The sequence below is a fragment of the Periplaneta americana genome, chromosome 6 (genome assembly GCF_040183065.1).
Source record: "Periplaneta americana isolate PAMFEO1 chromosome 6, P.americana_PAMFEO1_priV1, whole genome shotgun sequence".
Lineage (NCBI taxonomy): Eukaryota > Metazoa > Arthropoda > Insecta > Blattodea > Blattidae > Periplaneta > Periplaneta americana.
This window is the reverse complement of record NC_091122.1, coordinates 59,221,568-59,241,410: the sequence shown is the minus strand read 5'-3', so window position 1 is coordinate 59,241,410 and position 19,843 is coordinate 59,221,568. Positions and strand designations below refer to the sequence as shown.

Sequence of the window (19,843 nt, the reverse complement as noted above, 5' to 3'; positions counted from 1 at the left end):
AACTGTTAATCTTAACTAATATTTACAAAGCACTATTTACAAATCAGAACTACCAGTTCTCAGTTCACAGTTCTTCTATCTCAGTCACTCGAGTTCACAGTATCTCGAACCACAGACCTTCAGAGACAGTTCACTGTACTCGAACTCGGGTCCCTCCAACTGCGGTCCACTGCACTCGAACTCAGGTGCCTCCAACTGCGGTCCACTGCACTCGAACTCAGGCCTTCGGATGCTGACGCAGATGCGGACGCACACTCGAGTCGAACTCCGGCTGGCTTGCTTGCTCTGGCTTTCTCACTGACTGAATAACTGAAAACTCTGAAAAACTGCCGTCGTTCCTTCGCGACCGTAATTTATAACCATAGCGACGTAACCTCGAAGTTTCCACCCGTCTCTAGAGATGGCATTCCAGAGAAATCCAGGGCCCTCTCCTCTCTACCAGCACCAGATGCGCGCGCAAACTCGTCGCGTGACGTAATACACCCTCTCTCTTCTCTCCACCGCGCGACGTCACTCAATGTTCCATGGAGCCTGTGCGATCTGCTTTCATGCGGGACGCTGGTCGTGAGTTCGATTCTCACGTCGCTGTCACAGTATAAATCTATGGAGACTTTCTTATAGTCCAATTGCATGTTAAAACTTTATATTCACACATTTGTTTTTAACCATGAAAATTATTTAGTTACCCTGTATAACTTATAAAATTTATTTAGCATCAGCTAGAAATGATGACATTGTGTATAGTTGCTATGTATTACATATGAAGTCCTTCCTGAACTAAATCCATTAACTAGTATCAGTACTCTTATAATGAGGAGCAAGTTTTGCGTTAGTGTTATCATATTTGTGCATTACTACAACTGTGTATTGACATGAATTCATATGACATTCCTCCTACTAACACAGTAATTAATTCTACTGAAGTTTTAATAAAATGATTGTATAATTTGTACTATATACATTTAAAATGAGAAACTGTGACACTGTTTGTTTATGTTTATTTACTGTCAAAATAGTTTCATACTTAAAAATTTGAAATGTTTATTCCACCTGGTTCCAATTAGTTTTGTTAGTTTAGTGCTATATTTCTAGTACGCAGAAATATTTTATTGTTGAAATTTATCTACTCTTGTTAACAGGTTTTTGAGGATGAGAGCAGCAGCCATGATTATTCAGAAGTACTGGCAGGGTTATGCACAACGTCAGAGATATCAAAGAATGCGAGTTGGCTATATGAGATTGCAAGCTCTCATTCGCTCAAGAGTTCTCTCTCATCGTTTCAGACATTTAAGAGGACACATTGTTGGGCTACAGGTTTGTTTTGGCTACATCCAATATTATATTTCAGGACAAAGTAGGTTTCGATGTTTTGAATATTACTTCAGAATCTACTTTGTGCAAGCTACTTTCAAAGATCTAATGCAGTTAAAGAGACCAGAACAAAATAAATAAAACTACTTTATAACCACATATCTTGCAATACAAAGGGAAGGAGAATTATGTGTAACTATTGTATATTATAGGCCTATGTTATATGAAGTGTGTTCAATAAGTAAGTTTCCCAAGTCTGGTAAATTAAATACAGTAAAACCTGTCTTTGCGGTCACTTCATTTAAATGGCCACCTGGCCAAAAGGCCAATTTTCTCTGGAACCAATTGGATTTGCCATAAGATCAATACAAATTGTCTCTTTATTTAGCGGCCAGCGGCCGGGGTCTCTTTGGATTGGAACCTGACTATAACAGTCACTGTCCAACAAAAATTTTTTTCACGGATACTGTCTGACCTATTTTTTCGATGGTTAGAGGACAGAGAGCAATATCACGAGTACAATAGCTAAGTGTACATCAGTACACCCTCCATATCTTGGGGTTAGTTGGTTAGTTTTATGACTCTTTTGTCACTTTCCACTCCGATCCTGCACAGCTATAAATTCTTATTCGTTTTTAAAGGATTGAAACGTGGACGTTTTCTATCGAAAATGTCACAGTATGTTTTAGGTCAGTAGTTAACCATTCGAATTTTTTTTTTCTCCTCTTTCCATCCTTTTCTATTTGGACCACCTTTTACGAATTTTTCTTCTTTTCATTCAGTTGATTCAGAGGAACTGTGACGTTAGTTTGAGTCTAACAATAAATCTAGAGTGGTATTAAGTTTAGAGGTGAGACGAAAAATGATTGAAGAAAGTGAGAAGGGAACATCTGCGAGAAAAATTGCAGAAATATTCAAATGTGGAAGGACACAAATACACGGTATAATTAAGATGAAATATTAAAACAATGGGAGGAAAATATGCATGGTGGCCAAAAAAGAAGAGAGAATCTGTGTTTAGTAATGTGAATGATTTCGTTTACAAATGGTTCAAGTGTGCGAGGGCGAAAAAATGAGTTTTGAAAAAGCTAGTTACAAGAATGGAAGAGGCTGACATTAATATGCACGATTGTTGTACGCGCACAGTACTAAAAAGTCAATGAAATTCAGTACTTTCATGCTGATTAATAAAAAACCGCAACCTTAATCAAGCGGCCACCTGATAAAACGGCCATTTTACAAGGTAACTTCAGATGGCCGCTTTAGACAGGTTTCACTGTATTTAACAATTAACCCTACATCACATTAAATTACGCAGAACATATTATCAACAATAATCACGACTACTATAATATAGAAACAGATATGGGAATTTTACACATCATACCAAAAAGTCCACAGTTGAACATGTTAGAACAATACGAAATATTCAAACATACAATAACACACCCACAACATATACTTAATACACAATTACAGTTCAATACCCACATATTACTCGATATCATAATACTTAACACACAAACAACCACCCCCACCATAAGAGCAACACATCCCCACCCCTACAACTGACGAATGCAAGTGGCAGAATTCAAGATCAATAGGAAAAACAGTTGTTCGTAGGACACTGAAGATGATGCAGCACTGGCATAAAAACGAGCCGTCTGTCTAAGGTACTTAACCTATTTTAAATTTTAACACTTTTAACGTGTCAATTTTAAGTTTTTAAACAAAGCGCTAACATGAATTAGAATCAATGAACAAACATTTATTTACAGAGGCAGTTTCATAGATAATGTTACCTTTATCTTTAGAGCTGCTTCAGACAAAGCCACTTTTAGAAGTGCTGCCACTTGTGAATAATGGATTTAAATGAGGGCCTTCAGACACAGCCATAGAATAATGACGCTGCAGACGCTCTGAGTGGTTGGCTTCGCTCCTGGTGGTGGCTACTAAAAGTGGCGCTTCCCATCATGATACATAGAATTTAAATGTGGGTTTCAGATGGGCCACAGCCACGCCACTATTTTTGTGGCACGTCTGTGGCGCTGCTAATGGATGACTGTTGGTCCACCAATTCCTTACACTGCCACAACAATATACAACCTATTGTACCATGGTGTCTTTTTTTCGAATTTCATTGGTAATTCATGCTAGAAGCTCTTGAAATGATTTCTTAAACTTGCGAAAATATGGGAAGGGGGAAGGGGAAACAGATCTTTTTATCGTCCTGATGTAAATCATCAAACAAAGTATGAAATAGTCCTCGATTCTATCTTTCCAAATTCAGTCGATGGATCCAGACTCTGCTTCTATTTTTACGTCTATCCTTTCTCCGTATGAGCAAATGTTGAACGAAATGTTAATGTTAATGAAAATCCATTGCTCTCGACCTAGTTTGACCTAATGAACCAATATGTAAAGTATGATGAGCATTTACCCACATAGAACGACTATAAAATAAAGGTATTTACCAAACTAAACTCACAGCTGCTTTTCTAACACAAGAGAAGGTCCAGTTCTTTATATACTGTTTAAAATGGTCGGATCTGAATTTTTTGTTACATTTAGTTTTCCAAATGTATATTCTCGACTTAAGAACATTATTTTATTGTTAATGTGCTCAATATTCATAATTTCTTCTTTTAATATTTAATAGGCTCGAGCTCGTGGCTATCTTGTACGCAGAATGTACAGACAGAAGATGTGGGCTATCATAAAGATTCAAGCCCATGCTCGTCGTATGATAGCACAAAGAAGATACAAGAAGTTGAAGGTAATTATTTAATGTAATTTTCTGCCACAAATTATAAATCTAATAAAGGTTAGAAATTAAATATAATTTTCTCTTCCAGTATGACTACAGACATCATTTAGAAGCCCTCAGACTAAAGAAGAAGGAAGAAAGAGAACTGAAAGAAGCAGGAAACAAAAGAGCCAAAGAAATTGCTGAGCAGAACTATAGGGTAAGTTGTTTAACTGTAAAAATATTTAATAATTGTCGATTAATGAAATCTGTTCAGAGACAATGAGGTGGAATTGCTGTTTGTTAAAAGTATTTATTTAAAATACTTTCTTGAATCAGGATAGTTTATTACTCTTTGTGTGTTAAATTCTTCATTCTTTTCCAGCAGATGTAACATTTGCGACTTCCGAAAGTTGATCGATATTGCCTTTTATTGAAGTTGTAGGATTTCTTTTTATCATCCACACACATAAATTACAGCTCGATTCAACGTTATTGGTCCTTGTCCTCGCTTGTTCAGCTAGTGAGCGAGCTGTGTGTTGCGTCATAAGAAAGAAATTTAATCACAAATGTGCATAGGAGAGGAAGAGGGAAGAAAAAGAATGAAAATAATATCTATTCTCGTAGCTGAGGGACACTCATGTCTAGAAAATATGTCATCATGACATTGTTTAGTCAATAGACGTAGTAGTTAGTAACGGGATGTGTGGAAGAATATTGTGTTTTAAGACGGAGTGTACCACGGCATGATAAGAAGGAAGTGTTAATTGTTATGAATGTGAGGCCCAGCCCGCCAGTAGTGATGAATTCTGGTGATGAATAATTCGCTCTTAGTCTGTCTACTTACTTTTTGCAAGAGCCAAAATCCCTGAATAAAGCTGTACTTACAACTTAACTTTCAAAATTTCGAGAGATTGGAGTCAGTGCGTTATGAAATGTTTCACATTGGAGTAGTACTTACAATAGGGTCGATATTCTGTTACTTAAATAAAATATTTCTGTAAATTGATATTTAATTTAAGCAATTTCATTACTTTTAGACTCCATTACTTCATTGTAATTTAATAGAAGCCAAGCAGTTTTATGTTTACTTGCATTTCGTCAAGAATGTACAGTAGAATCCCTCTTATCTGGCACCAAAGGGACCAGCTAGTTCTGGATACGAGATTTTGCCGGATAATTGAATAAATACCGATATATACAAAAAAAAAGTTCGTATTTCACGGTGCCAAATGTTGAAACTGTTGCCATGTGAAGCTTATTTCTCTATCACTTGCTCGTAACTGAATAAACATAAAAACTGTGTGGATTTTCCTTATTAAAACACATTACACAACACAAATAATACACTAATTTTAGGTTCGAATATTTACTGAAAATTAAAGTTCGTACGAACTTCTAATGTGGCAACACTGACGGCCTGAACATAACTAAATAAACATAAAAACTGTGTGCATTTTCTTTATTAAAACGCATCACACAACACAAGTAACACACTAATTTTAGGTTCGAATATTCACTGAAAACTTAAGTTCGTGCGAACTTCCTAATGTGGTAACACTGACGGCCCGAGATAATTAAATAAACATAAAAACTGTGTGGATTTTCTTTATTAAAACACATCACACAGCACAAATAATACACTGAAAATTAAAGTTCGTGCAAACTTCCTAATGTGGCAAAACTGATGGCAGATTTCAGTGTTTTGGTATTGCCGGTTATTTGGGTGCCGATTATGAGGGATTTTACTGTATGTGTTTTCAACATCCTTGTTGTTAGCCACCAGCGTAGCTCAGTTGGCTCAGGTGCTTGCCTGCCAGTTCAGAGTTGTGCTCGGGCGTGGATTCGATTCCCACTTGGCTGATTACCTGGTTGGGTTTTTTCAGAGGTTTTCCCCAACCGTAAGGCGAATGTCAGGTAATCTGTGGCGAATCCTCGGCCTCATCTCGCCTAATACCATCTCGCCATCACCAATCCCATCGATGCTAAATAACTGAATAGTTGACACAGTGTCATTAAATAACCAAGTAAAAAAATAAATAAATAAAAACATCCTTGTTACAGAATTAGTAGTTTTGGCTTGACTTATGTCTCTGAAGCATTAAAATGAATATGAAATGTGAACAAGTGCTTTTAAGTAGAGCTTATAAGTTACTCTGAGCAGTCCCTCTTTACAATTCCCAATGTGATAAGTCACATCTATGAAGAATTTGCGTTCAGTACTTATTAGTGAGGAACATCCAGGATATGTGCAAATAAAATACTAGAAGTATAAAAGTAATGCTACATTCTTTTAAGTTATAAGAAAAAAATAGCAAAGATTGATTTTATTTGAAGTTGATTGTAGTCATTTTCTTCTTAAATTTTTCCATATTATTATTTATTCCCCTTCCACAGTACATCTTCCCAAACCAGATAGAATTAAAGACGAATAACATTTCACTACGAGTTACTACAATGTGTCTGCAAACTCACTCTGCACCAAAGAGAGACGCTCGATCTCCTAACGGGAAATTTTAAGTTGGCTGCAAAATCATTCACACGTGTTCAGTGTTGACCTTCGAATGGATGAATCCCACCTCCCAACATAACTGCAGCCGCTAGCGGTGAATCCCAACTACCAACATAACTGCAGCCTTTAGCATATACATCGCCGGCTCCTCACTGCGGAGTGTGTTTGTGGATGCACTGTATTAAGAACATTTATAAAACGATTACTAAAATATCGGTAATTATTTATTCTTTTAAAATCAGGAAATAAAATATAAATAATAAAATTTATTATAGTATCCCATCTCAACATGTTATCATGGAAATGTCTCATTTATTTTAATGCTAATATCATTTAAAGAACATACTCCCCATGAAACAACGTACTGGGCTAGAGTTTCATAAACTTTTGGAAGGAACTATCATTCTGCAGGCCATCGCAAATTATTTATCATTCTAGTATAATATAGTATACAGGTTGGAAGGAGTTCAGTGAACAATCCTTTAAGGGACGAATCCTTAGCATGGTATTAATGGAAAAGTGTTGTCAGTTCCAACGAATATTTCACGTAATGTTTCTATCGTTTATGGTTAAAGAGTATTTTACTCAAGTTCTAAATTATTGAGAATGGCCTTTGGTCAATTTCTAAGCTACATTAGAAATGTATATAAAAATTATTACTAAATCACTAAGTAATGGATTTGTGACAACGCTGTTACCGTAATGTAGATACATACTTCACTCTAAGGTCTGAGTTCCATAGAATGTAGGTCATTGAAGAGTGCTTTGCAGAGTGGAACATACAACAGGCAGAGTTTGGTTACATTTTCCTCCCTCACTGCTGCGGGAAAGAGGTGCAATTGCTACTCAGTTTGCTGCGAAGTTGCAATTTTTTTTCTACAAAGTCGATTTCCCACAAAATAAAAAGAAATAACACAAAATGGCAAAGGAATATTCTGTTTCTTTTATCTTAAAAATTTATTCTGCGACATCACTGCCATTGAGCACCTTCCACTCTGTATATCAGTCATTAAACCCTTTTATAAATTATTTTTAGTTATTTATTTGTTAAGTTAAGAAATCACTCTTTAGAATTGCTGTGTGTTATTAAAATAAATTAAGGCTTTAGCTGAATAATAGTTGATACTCATCAGGCTGCATGTTGAGAACCAATAGTGGTCTGCAGATCATAGTTTCCGAAACATTGATTTAGACAAATTTTTCTTTCTTTCTTTCTTTCTTTTTTTTTTTTTTTTTTTACATTTTTTCTTCCTCCTCCTCCTCCTCCTTCTTTTTCTTCTTCTTCTTCTTCCAATCCTTGATGCTGTTAGGTGTCGGGTTCACCTCTCTCTGTCCATCTCTTCCAAATCTCTCTGTCTTTACACATTTTCTTTATTTCAGCCATCGACTTTCCACGTTGTTTTGCTATTTTCTCTATAGTATTTTCCCACTTAAATCTTGGTCTACCTCTTCCTATCCTTCCTTCCACTCGCATCTCCATTACCTGTTTAACTTTCTTTTCCTCTGTCTTTCTATACACATGTCCGAACCACTTTAGTTGCTTTTCTTCTATATTCTCTATTATGGATTTCTTTAGTTTTACCTCTTCTCTTACATTTTCGTTTCTTATTCGATCCCTTCTAGTTTTTCCTATCGTTCTCCAGAGATACTTTATTTCCATAGCTGTTATCTTGCTTTTGTATTTGTCAGTTAGCAGTATACATACATCTATGACGCAATGGATGAGGGTAGGCCACTAGAGGGAACTCAAGAGGTGGAACTTAAACTGAGAGGATTCGATTCGACATCGGAATGGGAATTCGGTGTGGTTTAGTGGATAGAGTGTCAGCACATAGAGCTGAAAACCTGGGTACAAATCCCAGTGCCAGTGAGAATTTTTCTCCGTTCCACTCATCTTTCATCATATGATGACGCAGAATATCTGCACGGAAATATCATATGTACTTCGTTACATCATAATAATATATGATATGGGAAAAATAATCACTTTAGTGATTTAAGACGGCGCTTATTCCGTTGGATCCCAGCCACTTAGTCACTCATAATGAGTGCACCTTTGCACATGTGTGGACATTGTCCCACTGTCATACATTTATGACGCAGTGCATGAGGGTAGGCCACTAGAGGGAACCCAAGAGATGGAACTTAAACTGAGAGGATTCGATCCAACATTGGGATGGGAATCCGGCCGGTGTGGCTTAGTGGATAGAGTGCCAGCATATAGAGCTGAAAACCTGCGTTCAAATCCCGGTGCCGGAGAGAATTTTTCTCCGTTCCACTACTCTTTCATCATATGATGATGCAGAATATCTGCACAGAAATATCATATGTACTTCGGTACATCATAATAGTACACTTTCTGTCCCATATTGTAGTGTTGGTTTTATTATTGAGTTTTTTTTTCCTCAAGTACACATAATTCTGTCCATTATATTGCAAATTCATATATATTGTATAAATGAAGTAATGGCCTTTGTTTGATTGCAGGAACGCATGATGGAGTTGGAACGCAAGGAAATAGAGTTGGAGATTGAGGAACGTCGTCGCATGGAAATTAAAAAGAATCTAATCAACGATGCGGCCAAGAAGCAGGATGAACCAGTGGATGATAGTAAGTTGGTGGAGGCGATGTTCGACTTCCTGCCTGACTCAAGCAGTGAGGCTCCGGCTCCTACAAGGGAAACATCTGTATTCATGGTATGAGCTACTTGTTCATTGAGACAAGACATTCTGCTTCAGAATTTCTATCTTTCTGTTCCACTTCACTCATTTAGCTTTGATTGGTTTTAATTGTTATCATTTCACGATTTTGATAGTTATATTTTGAAGTGGCGTTTTGTCATTAACCTATATATAGGAAAAAACGAATTGATCTGCCTTCAGGACTTGCCTGCTCCGAAGCCTGACCAACAGGAGATTATCAGTCCAATGCAGACAGCACCAGAAGATGAAGAGGACTTGTCAGAGTTCAAGTTCCAAAAGTTTGCAGCCACGTACTTCCAAGGAAATATCACACATCAGTATTCCAGAAAACCACTCAAACATCCTTTACTACCACTGCATACTCAAGGGGATCAATTGGTAAGTTTCCTATTCCTCCTGAACAACATATAATTTCTCCTTTTACGTTTGTGTTCGTAATGTGATTTGTAAATAGCTGAACTCCTCCCATCAAGGCTGTGAAAGATTTATTGGGAGAAAGCAAATATTAATGACACAGGTTACAAGCCACCGGCGTAGCTCGGTCAGTTAAGGTGCTTGCCTGCCGATCTGGAGTTGTGCTCGGGCACAGGTTCGATTCCTGCTTAGGCTGATTACCTGGTTGGGTTTTTTCTGAGGTTTTCCCCAACCGTAAGGCAAATGTCAGGTAATCTATAACGAATCCTCGGCCTCATCTCGCGAAATATCATATCGCTATCACCAGTTCCATCGACGCTAAATAACCTCGTAGTTGATACAGCGTCGTTAAATAACCAAGTAAAGAAAAAAAATAATAATAAAAAGACACATGCTACATTATGTAAAGGTACTAATCAATCTGTTCAACCCTCGTGTCTTGGTTTTAAGTCGATCAAAATTATACTCGGAGAACTAAATCTGCAGTGCTTGGGAAAAGTGACATAAGTCAGTTTTCACAAACCTTTTTTCATAATTTATTGACAACTTACACTAGTTTATGTCGATTTGATTTTTTTCTGTATGAATTATTGTAATGGGAGAAATACTTATGTATTTTTTTCCAAGCGAGCAGATGTTCCGTAAGTTGTCAATAAATTATCAAAAAAGGTTTGTGGAAACTGACTTATGTCACTTTTCCCGAGCACTGCAGAAATACACTAAGGGAAACGTTTACTAGCAGTCTGTGTATGACGAAGGTTCAGGGGTGTATTTTGCGGGCTACCGGGGCTACCGGCGGTAGCCCAAGGAAATTACAAAAGAAAAAGTTTATAATATAACATAATGTAATAATTTTGTATTATTAGTTTTACCATAGTAATTAAAATTAAAGTAATTGTTAGATATATTTTGTGTAATAATAGGGTCAGCGGTAGCTCAAACCCTTTAACCAGTATACGCCACTGCGAAGGTTGAAAACTTAGGATAAGAATTTTTCTCTATGAATATATATTTACTCAGGATGCGAATGAAGGGGGGATAAAATCCTAGATAGAGAATACCATAAATAAAATTATTATTATCCTCACTCAATACGGCTCATGCTTGGTTGCACTGAGTTGCTTGTCTTGCATCTTGATCATAATAATAATAATTATATCCATGAGCAGACTTAAGATAAGATGTGTAATTTCCTAAGTTATTGATTGTTGTCAGCTTGCCGGTGAACACAGTCTAGTATATATAGTCACGAAGCTCAATACGTAGCAAATATCCATCCATAGATAGTTGCTGACCACTAGGATCGCTACTATCGCCTCATTACAGACAATGCGAAATAGTACTGGCACAGTCTATTGTTTCTAGTACCCTCAAAACTCAAGCTTCGTGACTGTATATACTAGACTGTGCGGTGATGATAATACATCAATATTATTTTCTTTGCTTACTTTGTATTTTATAAAGTACATATACTCTTATTAAAACAATTATATTTTGTGAGGGAGGATAGAAGTTATCCCTGGCAGGGATGTTAATATGAATTTATGAGAGGGGGGGATAACTTTTCAACAGGGGGGGAAATCCTCCCGATCCCCCCCCCGTTAATTCGCACCCTGTATTTATTTAAGTTTTGGTATGATAAAAGCGAGTCGTTTTCCCAATTTATTTAGCCATGCTAGAGGATATTTAACAGAAAGCAAAGAAAATGCTAAAATTCTGCCATTATAATCTAGACTCTTTTTTTACATAGTTCAATCGATAAACTCGACATCTTTGAAAGGAAGACAAACATTTTTCAATGCGATTATATTAAATGTTAAGAACTGCATATTCTATTGCATTTATTTTTTACAATTTTATCTGCATTTGAAGAATTGTTAATATGTAATAGGTTACACTTAGCATACTTCCTTAAAACATAATACTGGTTGGATTAATATTGAAGTAAAGATGAAATTCGAGGTTGTAAATGTAATTTTGGTATTTCAGGCCGCACAAGCGCTGTGGATTACCATACTAAGGTTTACAGGAGATCTTCCAGAACCTCGATATCACACGATGGACAGAGACAACACATCCGTCATGTCTAAAGTGACTGCAACTCTTGGAAGGAACTTCATTCGCAGTAAAGAGTTCCAAGAAGCACAAATGATGGGAATGGACCCAGTAAGCATAGTCATAGTCAAATGATCCACGATTATCGAATTCTGCAAGGAGAATAAAAATTAATAAATATTATTTAAATACTTATGTCATACAGGAATCATTTTTGAAGCAGAAACCTCGTTCAATCAGACACAAGCTCGTGTCTCTAACTCTCAAACGCAAGAATAAGCTTGGCGAGGACGTGCGACGGAGGCTGCAAGATGATGAATATACCGCAGATAGCTACCAAACATGGCTTGAATCTCGACCCACCTCTAATCTCGAAAAACTACACTTCATCATTGGGCATGGAATTCTGCGTGCAGAACTCAGGTAACTCTGTTCGTATATGTACGAGTATGTTCCTTCTGTTGACATTTTCACAGATATCTTAAAATTAAAACTTTCTAGACTTACAGCTTTAGTGAAAAATATTAAAATTACTTACGTACTACTTAAAAAAGTCCCTTGTGCAGACGCTTGCATTTCCCTTTTGACTATGCCGACATTTTACTGACTGACCTTTCCAGCGACAAAAAAACGAAACTTCAACGTGCTCATAATTTGTGTGTACGTTTTGTAAGCAATGTTCATAAATATGATCATATTACTCCAAACTAGATAAGAAAAGAATTTACATTCACTTCTTCTTCTCTTCGAAATCTTGAACTCTTCTCTTCCTTCGTACCTGTCGTCTCGCTTCACTTACCTTTCTTCCCACCACAATTTGAACACACGCTCTCGCCATGAAACAATACTAACAATACCATCCCATTGCACCTCCTCATACTCATCCTCTTTCACAATAGCCCTCCCAAGACTCTGGAATTCGTTACCTGCTAGCATCAGGGACTGTCGAAATAAAATTGAATTCAAACACAAACTTACTAGGCACTTGGTCAGTAATTGAGACTGGTTCAGACATGGTTTCTTGTAAATAGTTCTCTTAATCTATCACAAAATATCTCAATATATGGTAATTTCATCACTATAGATTTTTGTTATTCTAGGTTTAATTTGTAATTCAGTAAATACAAAAATATTCTTTGTTCATAACTTCTATGATAAATGGTCTAGCTTTCATTAATCAGGTAATCTTGTCGTACTTTAACTTTTATTGTAATTGTAATTCTAAATTTAATATTAGTTGTAATTTTATTCTTCATATTATAGTTGTAATCCCCTGATAGAGGGGCAGAGAAGGCCTGATGACCTTATCTCTACCAGGTTAAATAAATACTACTACTATTACTACTACTACTACTACTCCACGGCGATTATGTTCCTTGAAGGAACAGAGCCTGCCTAGCAATAGAAGCCCATTCTCTTCTGTCCTGAGTTCTTCTCCTCCATGCCTTTATAGCCATCTGCTTTATATCTTCTTTAATGCCTTCAATCCATTCTTCCTAGGTCTCTCAACACTGTCATCTACCATCTGGCTTCTCTCTATAAATCTTTTTCAATAAAGATCCCTCTTCCTTCTTTCAATGTGGCCGGCCCGTCTCAACCTTGCACTTCTAATTACACCCATTATATGTGGTTCACAATGTATCTCATAAAGTTCCTTGTTAGTTCTAATTTTCCATTCTCCATATTGGGCCCATATATTCTTCTCAAAATTTTTCTTTTCCATGCCGCAATTTTCCTTTCCTCATTTATTAAGAAAGACCAAGTTTCGGAGGCGTATGTAACCACCAGTCTGATTATTATTCTATATATTTTCTTTTTCCCATTACTTGAGAGATCCCTAGATCGTAACAAAGGAAGCAAGGCCCAATAGCGTCTATTTCCCGCCTGTAATCTTTCTTTAACCTCTGTCAATACCATATTATTATCAGTTATCACACTCCCGAGATATTTAAAGCTCTGTAGTCTTTCAAAATTGTTTCTTCCAATTATTATGTTATTGCTGTGTATCCATCTACCTTCCTCTCTTGTAGCAATCATATATATTTAGTTTTACTAGTGTTCACTCTCAAACCTATTTTGATACTTTCTTGTTCTAGTTGGGTAAAGCTCGATTGTAATTCTTGCATAGATCTATTAATCAGTACAACATCATCAGGATATGCCAAGATTTGAATCATTCTGTTATATATTGTGCGCCCAGGATTGATGAATATTAAAATTATCATTATTTATTATGTAGTGTGGAATGCATAATTTGACATCATGACAATTTATAGCTAGTGTAACTTCTATCCTCGATAGTGTGACTAAGTTTTCTTTAGTAATCATGTCATCATTACGTTACAGATTATATTAAAGAGTTTGACCAGCCTCATGGTCTAGTGGTCAGAGTTCATGAGGTCCCGGGTTCGATTCCTGGTTAGAGCACAGGAATTTTTCCTTAAAGGGGATTATTCCTGTGTTCGTCCATGGTCTGGAATTTAGGTTAAGTTTAGATTTAAGACCTCTCCTGGCACTACATTATCATAATCATCCTATCACATCATCGGGGTAATGTAACTCCGCCTTCCAGGCGCCCCAACCTCAGAAGTGGGTTACAATTAAGCCACAGCCAGGAGAGAAGACCAGAAATGTCGAAAAGACAACCTGGTGGCATTGGATAAAAAAAAAATATATATTAAAGAGTTTTCGCACCCTCGTCATATGCTAAACGCTTAATGGTGTGTTGACGTCGTTGATGAAAGAGCAAATCAGAGCCATTCACCTCACGTTATTTCAATAGCAGACCCACTACCTCTAGCCGGATAATGTAGGCGAACAAAGTTTACCATATGCCTGATTCGATGTTAAAACATGGCATCTCGTTTGAGATTTATCACTGTGGACGATATTCATCTATTTAGAACAGCTCAAGATGGATAAATTATTCAATCAGAAATACAAGAAGGCTCAGGAAAGTATTTTTCATTGAGATTCTAACAGACAAAGATTGAATCGTGAATACTACAGTACATCAAGTGCAAACTCTCCTTTGTTTAACTTGCTGTAACTCGGAAACCAACAAAGATTGTGAGTAATGACCACTTTTAAAAGTAATTTCAATTCTTTCTCAATGTTTCTTTAGCTTTGACTCCCCCCTCCCCCCAACTAAAGTCTCTGAAGATCAATGTTTGGAATGACACTGCATATGTCTTTATAGAACATAATTATTATAAGACCGTATAGATCTCTGCGGGAAAAATGAGGAAATGAAGTAAAAAGAAAGAATGGTATGTAGTACGGCTTCTAAAGGGGCCAGTGAGTTTAACTGACTTAAAAGGAAAAACCACACTTTAATGTATTGTAGGCTAATGATTTAGGTGTTAATAAATCATGTACTTTATATGAAGATACATTTCAAGAAAGTGACAGACACAACATAATAATAATAATAATAATAATAATAATAATAATAATAATAATAATAATAATAATAATAATAATACCGTATATTTATTATATGTGTGTCTGATGCTCAATATTTAACAGTAAAGTCATTTTCCTTCTTGCTTCCCGATATTTAGATGTAAGGTCCATAAAATTTTCCACAGAATCACAGATTTTTAGATGTTCCATGTCCTTGGTATCTTCTTTATTGCACAATAAACATTTATTATTGTCATTACCGTTATCAGCTGTCAATGAACTTATAGCATGCACAAGTTTCTGACATTGTCGAAATCTTAAAAGCTACATAAAAAGTCTTAAAATTACAAATTAGTACTATACAGGGTGATTCACGAGGATTTACTGTCCTTTATGGAACTTATTTCTGAAGATATTTTGAGCAAAAAATTTCGTATAAACATAGTTCCTATTCTCAATATTTTCATAGTTACATTAATTTATAGTTGTTTGTAAAATACGTTTTTTCTTCAGTTTGAAGGTAAAAGAATAATTCAAATAGAGAATGAACCACTCAGAAGTATCTTTTCCTTAATTGGCAAGTATTATGAAGCTAAAAATGTGCTGTGAACTCCTTAGTTGCTTCGTACAGACATCTTTTTCTATTTTTAAGTAGAAAATTACATAATTCTTATGCATTTATCAAAACAATTATTACAAATCACACCACTTCCACCGAATTAATTAACTGCAGTTCAATTTTGCATCCTAATTTACAGTCTTGGAGAGTTTCAAACACATTTTAAAAAAATGTCGCCAGCCGCTTGAGTACACTTGGCCGCATGCTTGTGAACGGGACTCGTCGCTCTATGTAACTGCATACAGCTATCTTTGATTTCCGTAGCGCTTGCCCTGGCTGCTGACTGCACACTGACCAAGATCCCACGTTCACAGCAAACGTTCCAATAACGAAACGTAACTATGTAAATATTGAGAATAGAACCCATGTTTATATGACATTTTTGTTCAGAATGTCTTCGGAAATAAGCTCCGTAAAGGACGGTAAATCCTCGTGAATCACCCTGTATATAAATTATTCAGAATAACTAAGAATGATTACATTGAACTATACATGAACAGAAATTATATACAATGACTAACAATAGTTTACAATGGCCTACACATAGACAGAAATTACTGTATGGGCTATTCCATATGAAATCGATCAGTAAAAAACCTCGCATTTTTTTAATACTCTAATTTTTTCCCTATTTATACAAGGTGCTGAGGAGAGTGCATTTTCAAAAATATACTATCGAAAGTCAAACGGTTTTCGTACTATTGAGCGAAAAATTTAGCGTATTTTATAAAAACAAGCCTCTTTCAGCGCTCAGAACTCTGGAACCATTTACTGCAGAACATTGAACGGGAGCTCATTTTGAAGCTGATATTTAGTAGATTATGATAAGAAGTAATACTTATTTTTATTGTATACAGAGAGACAGATAATCTGATTTTACTTACTTTTAGGCTTTTTGCCCATTTGTAAAAAATATTGAGAAGAAACCTTGCATTATTAAGAGGGATTCGGCATTGTTTGCTTAGTGGCTCGGCAATAAGTTTCGAGGGTATTAAATAAATTATTTTCACACACCTAGACTTGAATGGCGCAGTACTCCACGCCTGGCCGAGAGCTGAAGATAAGCGAGCATTGGGCGTCATTTTACCCCTGTGTTTATGAAAACTAGTGATAAAGCTAGCCCAGCCATAACTGCTAGACGACACATTACGTGTTTGTCTTCTGGCCTTGCTTGTCTCGACTACCTACAGTCAGCTGGTTAGTTCACGCGCATACTATTTATTTTCTTTATTTGATATTTTCAATACTTTCTTATCAACGGTGCACCGGGTAAAAAATGTGTGTTTATTTGCACTTTCAATGCGGAATCTAACCATATATTTTAAAAATATTTTTTCGTGGGCAAAGGCGTCTTAATGAAGAAAAATCTAAATTTTTCCATTTCCATAAAAAGTAAGAAAAACTGTTTACATTCAATATAAACTTTAATTTCTTAGTATCAAAATAAACCATGATTTTGATCATCGGGTGAAAGGGTTTCGGAACCACAACAGTTTAAAGTTGCTAATTTTATGAAAATACGATAAATTAAAATATTTTTAATTTAAACACTATGAAGTTCTGATGCCGCAAACTTTGCACAAAGCATTCTATCACAGTTGTCAACGGACAGAAAAAGTTTCATTATATTTAAAAATTGCAAGGTTAATTTTCTCTATATTTCAGTCGATTTGAGATGGAATAGCCGGTATACAAAATTAATACAGTGAACTACACATAGACAGAAGTTACACAAAATAACTTAATAATTACAATGAATTGCTCATAAATAGAATTATAGAGTGACATGATAGTACTGTTATTAAATTAAGTTCCAAAATATTTCGTATATTTGAATACTATAATTAATATCAAATATTGTTTCAATTATATTTCAGGGATGAAATCTACTGCCAAATCTGCAAACAGCTAACAAATAACCCATCGAAATCATCACATGCTAGAGGCTGGATTCTTCTTTCATTGTGTGTAGGCTGTTTTGCTCCATCAGAGAAGTTCGTCAATTACTTGCGAGCTTTCATTCGTGAGGGCCCACCTGGATACGCACCCTACTGTGAGGACAGATTGAAAAGAACATTCAACAATGGTACTCGAAACCAGCCCCCTAGTTGGCTGGAGTTACAGGTATGGTGCAGTAATCTATTCTCTCTTTCTTTTTAATTTCATTTTGATTTTGTATTATTCAAGTCGTGTTGGATTAAAAATAAATTGGAGCTTCGATTATACCAGTTAATCTCGTTTCACAAAACTGTGACAATGATGATAACTATAGCGACAATTAATTTCGAAAATAAAACCTAGCCGCATACAAACATTTTTCTTTTAGATTATTATTTAGAAAAAAATAATGTATTACAGAGAATAGCATCCCTTAACATTATCACACTGAGTTTAATTAATAATTTGATTAAATCCATTACTTTTTCTTATGTTACTTTAACAAGAAAACTATAAAATTTATTAAGCACCAAACCCCTCATTTTCGATGTAAAAGTCCCCTTTTCATTATAACGTCATAACAAGCTTTAATCATTATATGTTCCAGTTACTGCTAATTTTGCCAAGTTTTAATAGTTATTTATTCCAGCAATGATTATTCCATTCATTGAACATAGAATTTTGTACATATAGGTTAGTCCTTTGTCCACAATTTATTTACCTGTCTTAAAATCATAATTTTCAATATGTACCGTATTTAATGTAACGTATTTATCTAGATCTCTTTATTCTTTTCATACACATAACACTTTTTAGAGCCATTTTGCTGAACTAAAACTATCACTCTAGCTGCAAACAGTCAAAGAATATTGCAGATGACTATTATTTAACCACAGTTTAGTATATACAGTCACGAAGCTCAATACGTAGGGAATATGCATCCATAGATAGTTGCTAACCTCTAGGATCGCTACTATCACCTCATCACAGACAATGCGAAATAGTACCGGCACAGTCTGTTGTTCCTAGTACTCTCAACAACTCAAGCTTCGTGACTGTATATACTAAACTGTGATCATACAATAGTAACTACAGTAGAACCCCGATTATCTGTGACCCTATTAACCAATCGGCGGATTATCCGACTGTCTTTCCTTTGCTCTTTTCTTTCTTTCTTTCTTTGTTTACTGCGGAAATAAACATGTAAGAAACTTAGTGCTATACCTTACATATAGCAATAAGAATGTTACTTGAAGGTGTTTTTCCCAGCTTGTAAAATAGTCACTACCTGCTTTCAAAGAAATAGTCCTAAGAACTTCCGCACAATATATAGCAAATCTGTGCAGCATTCAGTCCTTGTCCTACTGCTCGAATGCCCGTACTTCATAACTTCTATGCAAAATATCTTCCACGGGTGTCAAAAATGTTTTGCTAAGTATCAAAATAAAAATGCAAATAATTGAGAGGTTTGGGAAAAGAAAAACCGCGGCTCATTTCGCATCAGAATACGTGATTGGCGTTACAATTGTGCACAATTTAATGGAAAATAATGATAAAGTGTATAACGTATGTAGATCTAAAACAGGAGCCCTCTACTACCCCTATTCTTTTGCAAACAACCATCATAAGGAACTTCCTTGGCCCTTATAAACCAAAATTAAATTAGTGAACTACTGATTCACTATCTAGCATGTTAAACACAACACTACGGAGAAATATTATGAGGCTGTAGTATGGACTTATGAAAATATTTTATGGTACGGATTATCCGATTTTTTCGATTAACCGTCCAGTCCACCCCCTTCATTACCACGGATAATAGAGGTTCTACTGTATTAATAAAATGTCGATGGAAATCGAATATAATGGTACTAAACAGTGAACGATAGTTAGAAGAAACGATGATAATTGAAGATGGTGATAATCATAACTCCACAGGATATAAAAGTTTTCCATGTTTATTTTATTACAAGTAACAGACAGTTTTCAGAAGTTATCATTTTTCTTTCTTCTGCTCTCTTTTTCATTTCTTTTCAGATTTCATTTACTGAAGACGTATCAGTTTTTTTTTTTTTATGTAAATATGTTACTTGGTGCAGTTGATGGTTCCATTTCATACACTTTCTTAATTTCACCTTCT

At 35.7% G+C, this 19,843-nt stretch overlaps 1 protein-coding gene across 5 annotated transcripts in view; it reads left to right on the top strand.

Annotated features, from left to right (window-relative positions):
* Positions 1–19,843, top strand: part of ck (myosin-VIIa ck) — a 324,722-nt gene that overhangs the window by 250,040 nt on the left and 54,839 nt on the right. For 4 of the 5 annotated variants that reach the window (XM_069828148.1, XM_069828147.1, XM_069828149.1 and 1 more), the window contains 8 exons: positions 1,140–1,314; positions 3,971–4,087; positions 4,167–4,277; positions 9,057–9,266; positions 9,453–9,650; positions 11,676–11,854; positions 11,940–12,164; positions 17,643–17,889. In XM_069828148.1, coding sequence (XP_069684249.1) covers positions 1,140–1,314; positions 3,971–4,087; positions 4,167–4,277; positions 9,057–9,266; positions 9,453–9,650; positions 11,676–11,854; positions 11,940–12,164; positions 17,643–17,889 — 1,462 coding nt within the window. The remainder of the gene's footprint in view (positions 1–1,139; positions 1,315–3,970; positions 4,088–4,166; positions 4,278–9,056; positions 9,267–9,452; positions 9,651–11,675; positions 11,855–11,939; positions 12,165–17,642; positions 17,890–19,843) is intronic. The other variant, XM_069828151.1, reaches the window with a different exon arrangement.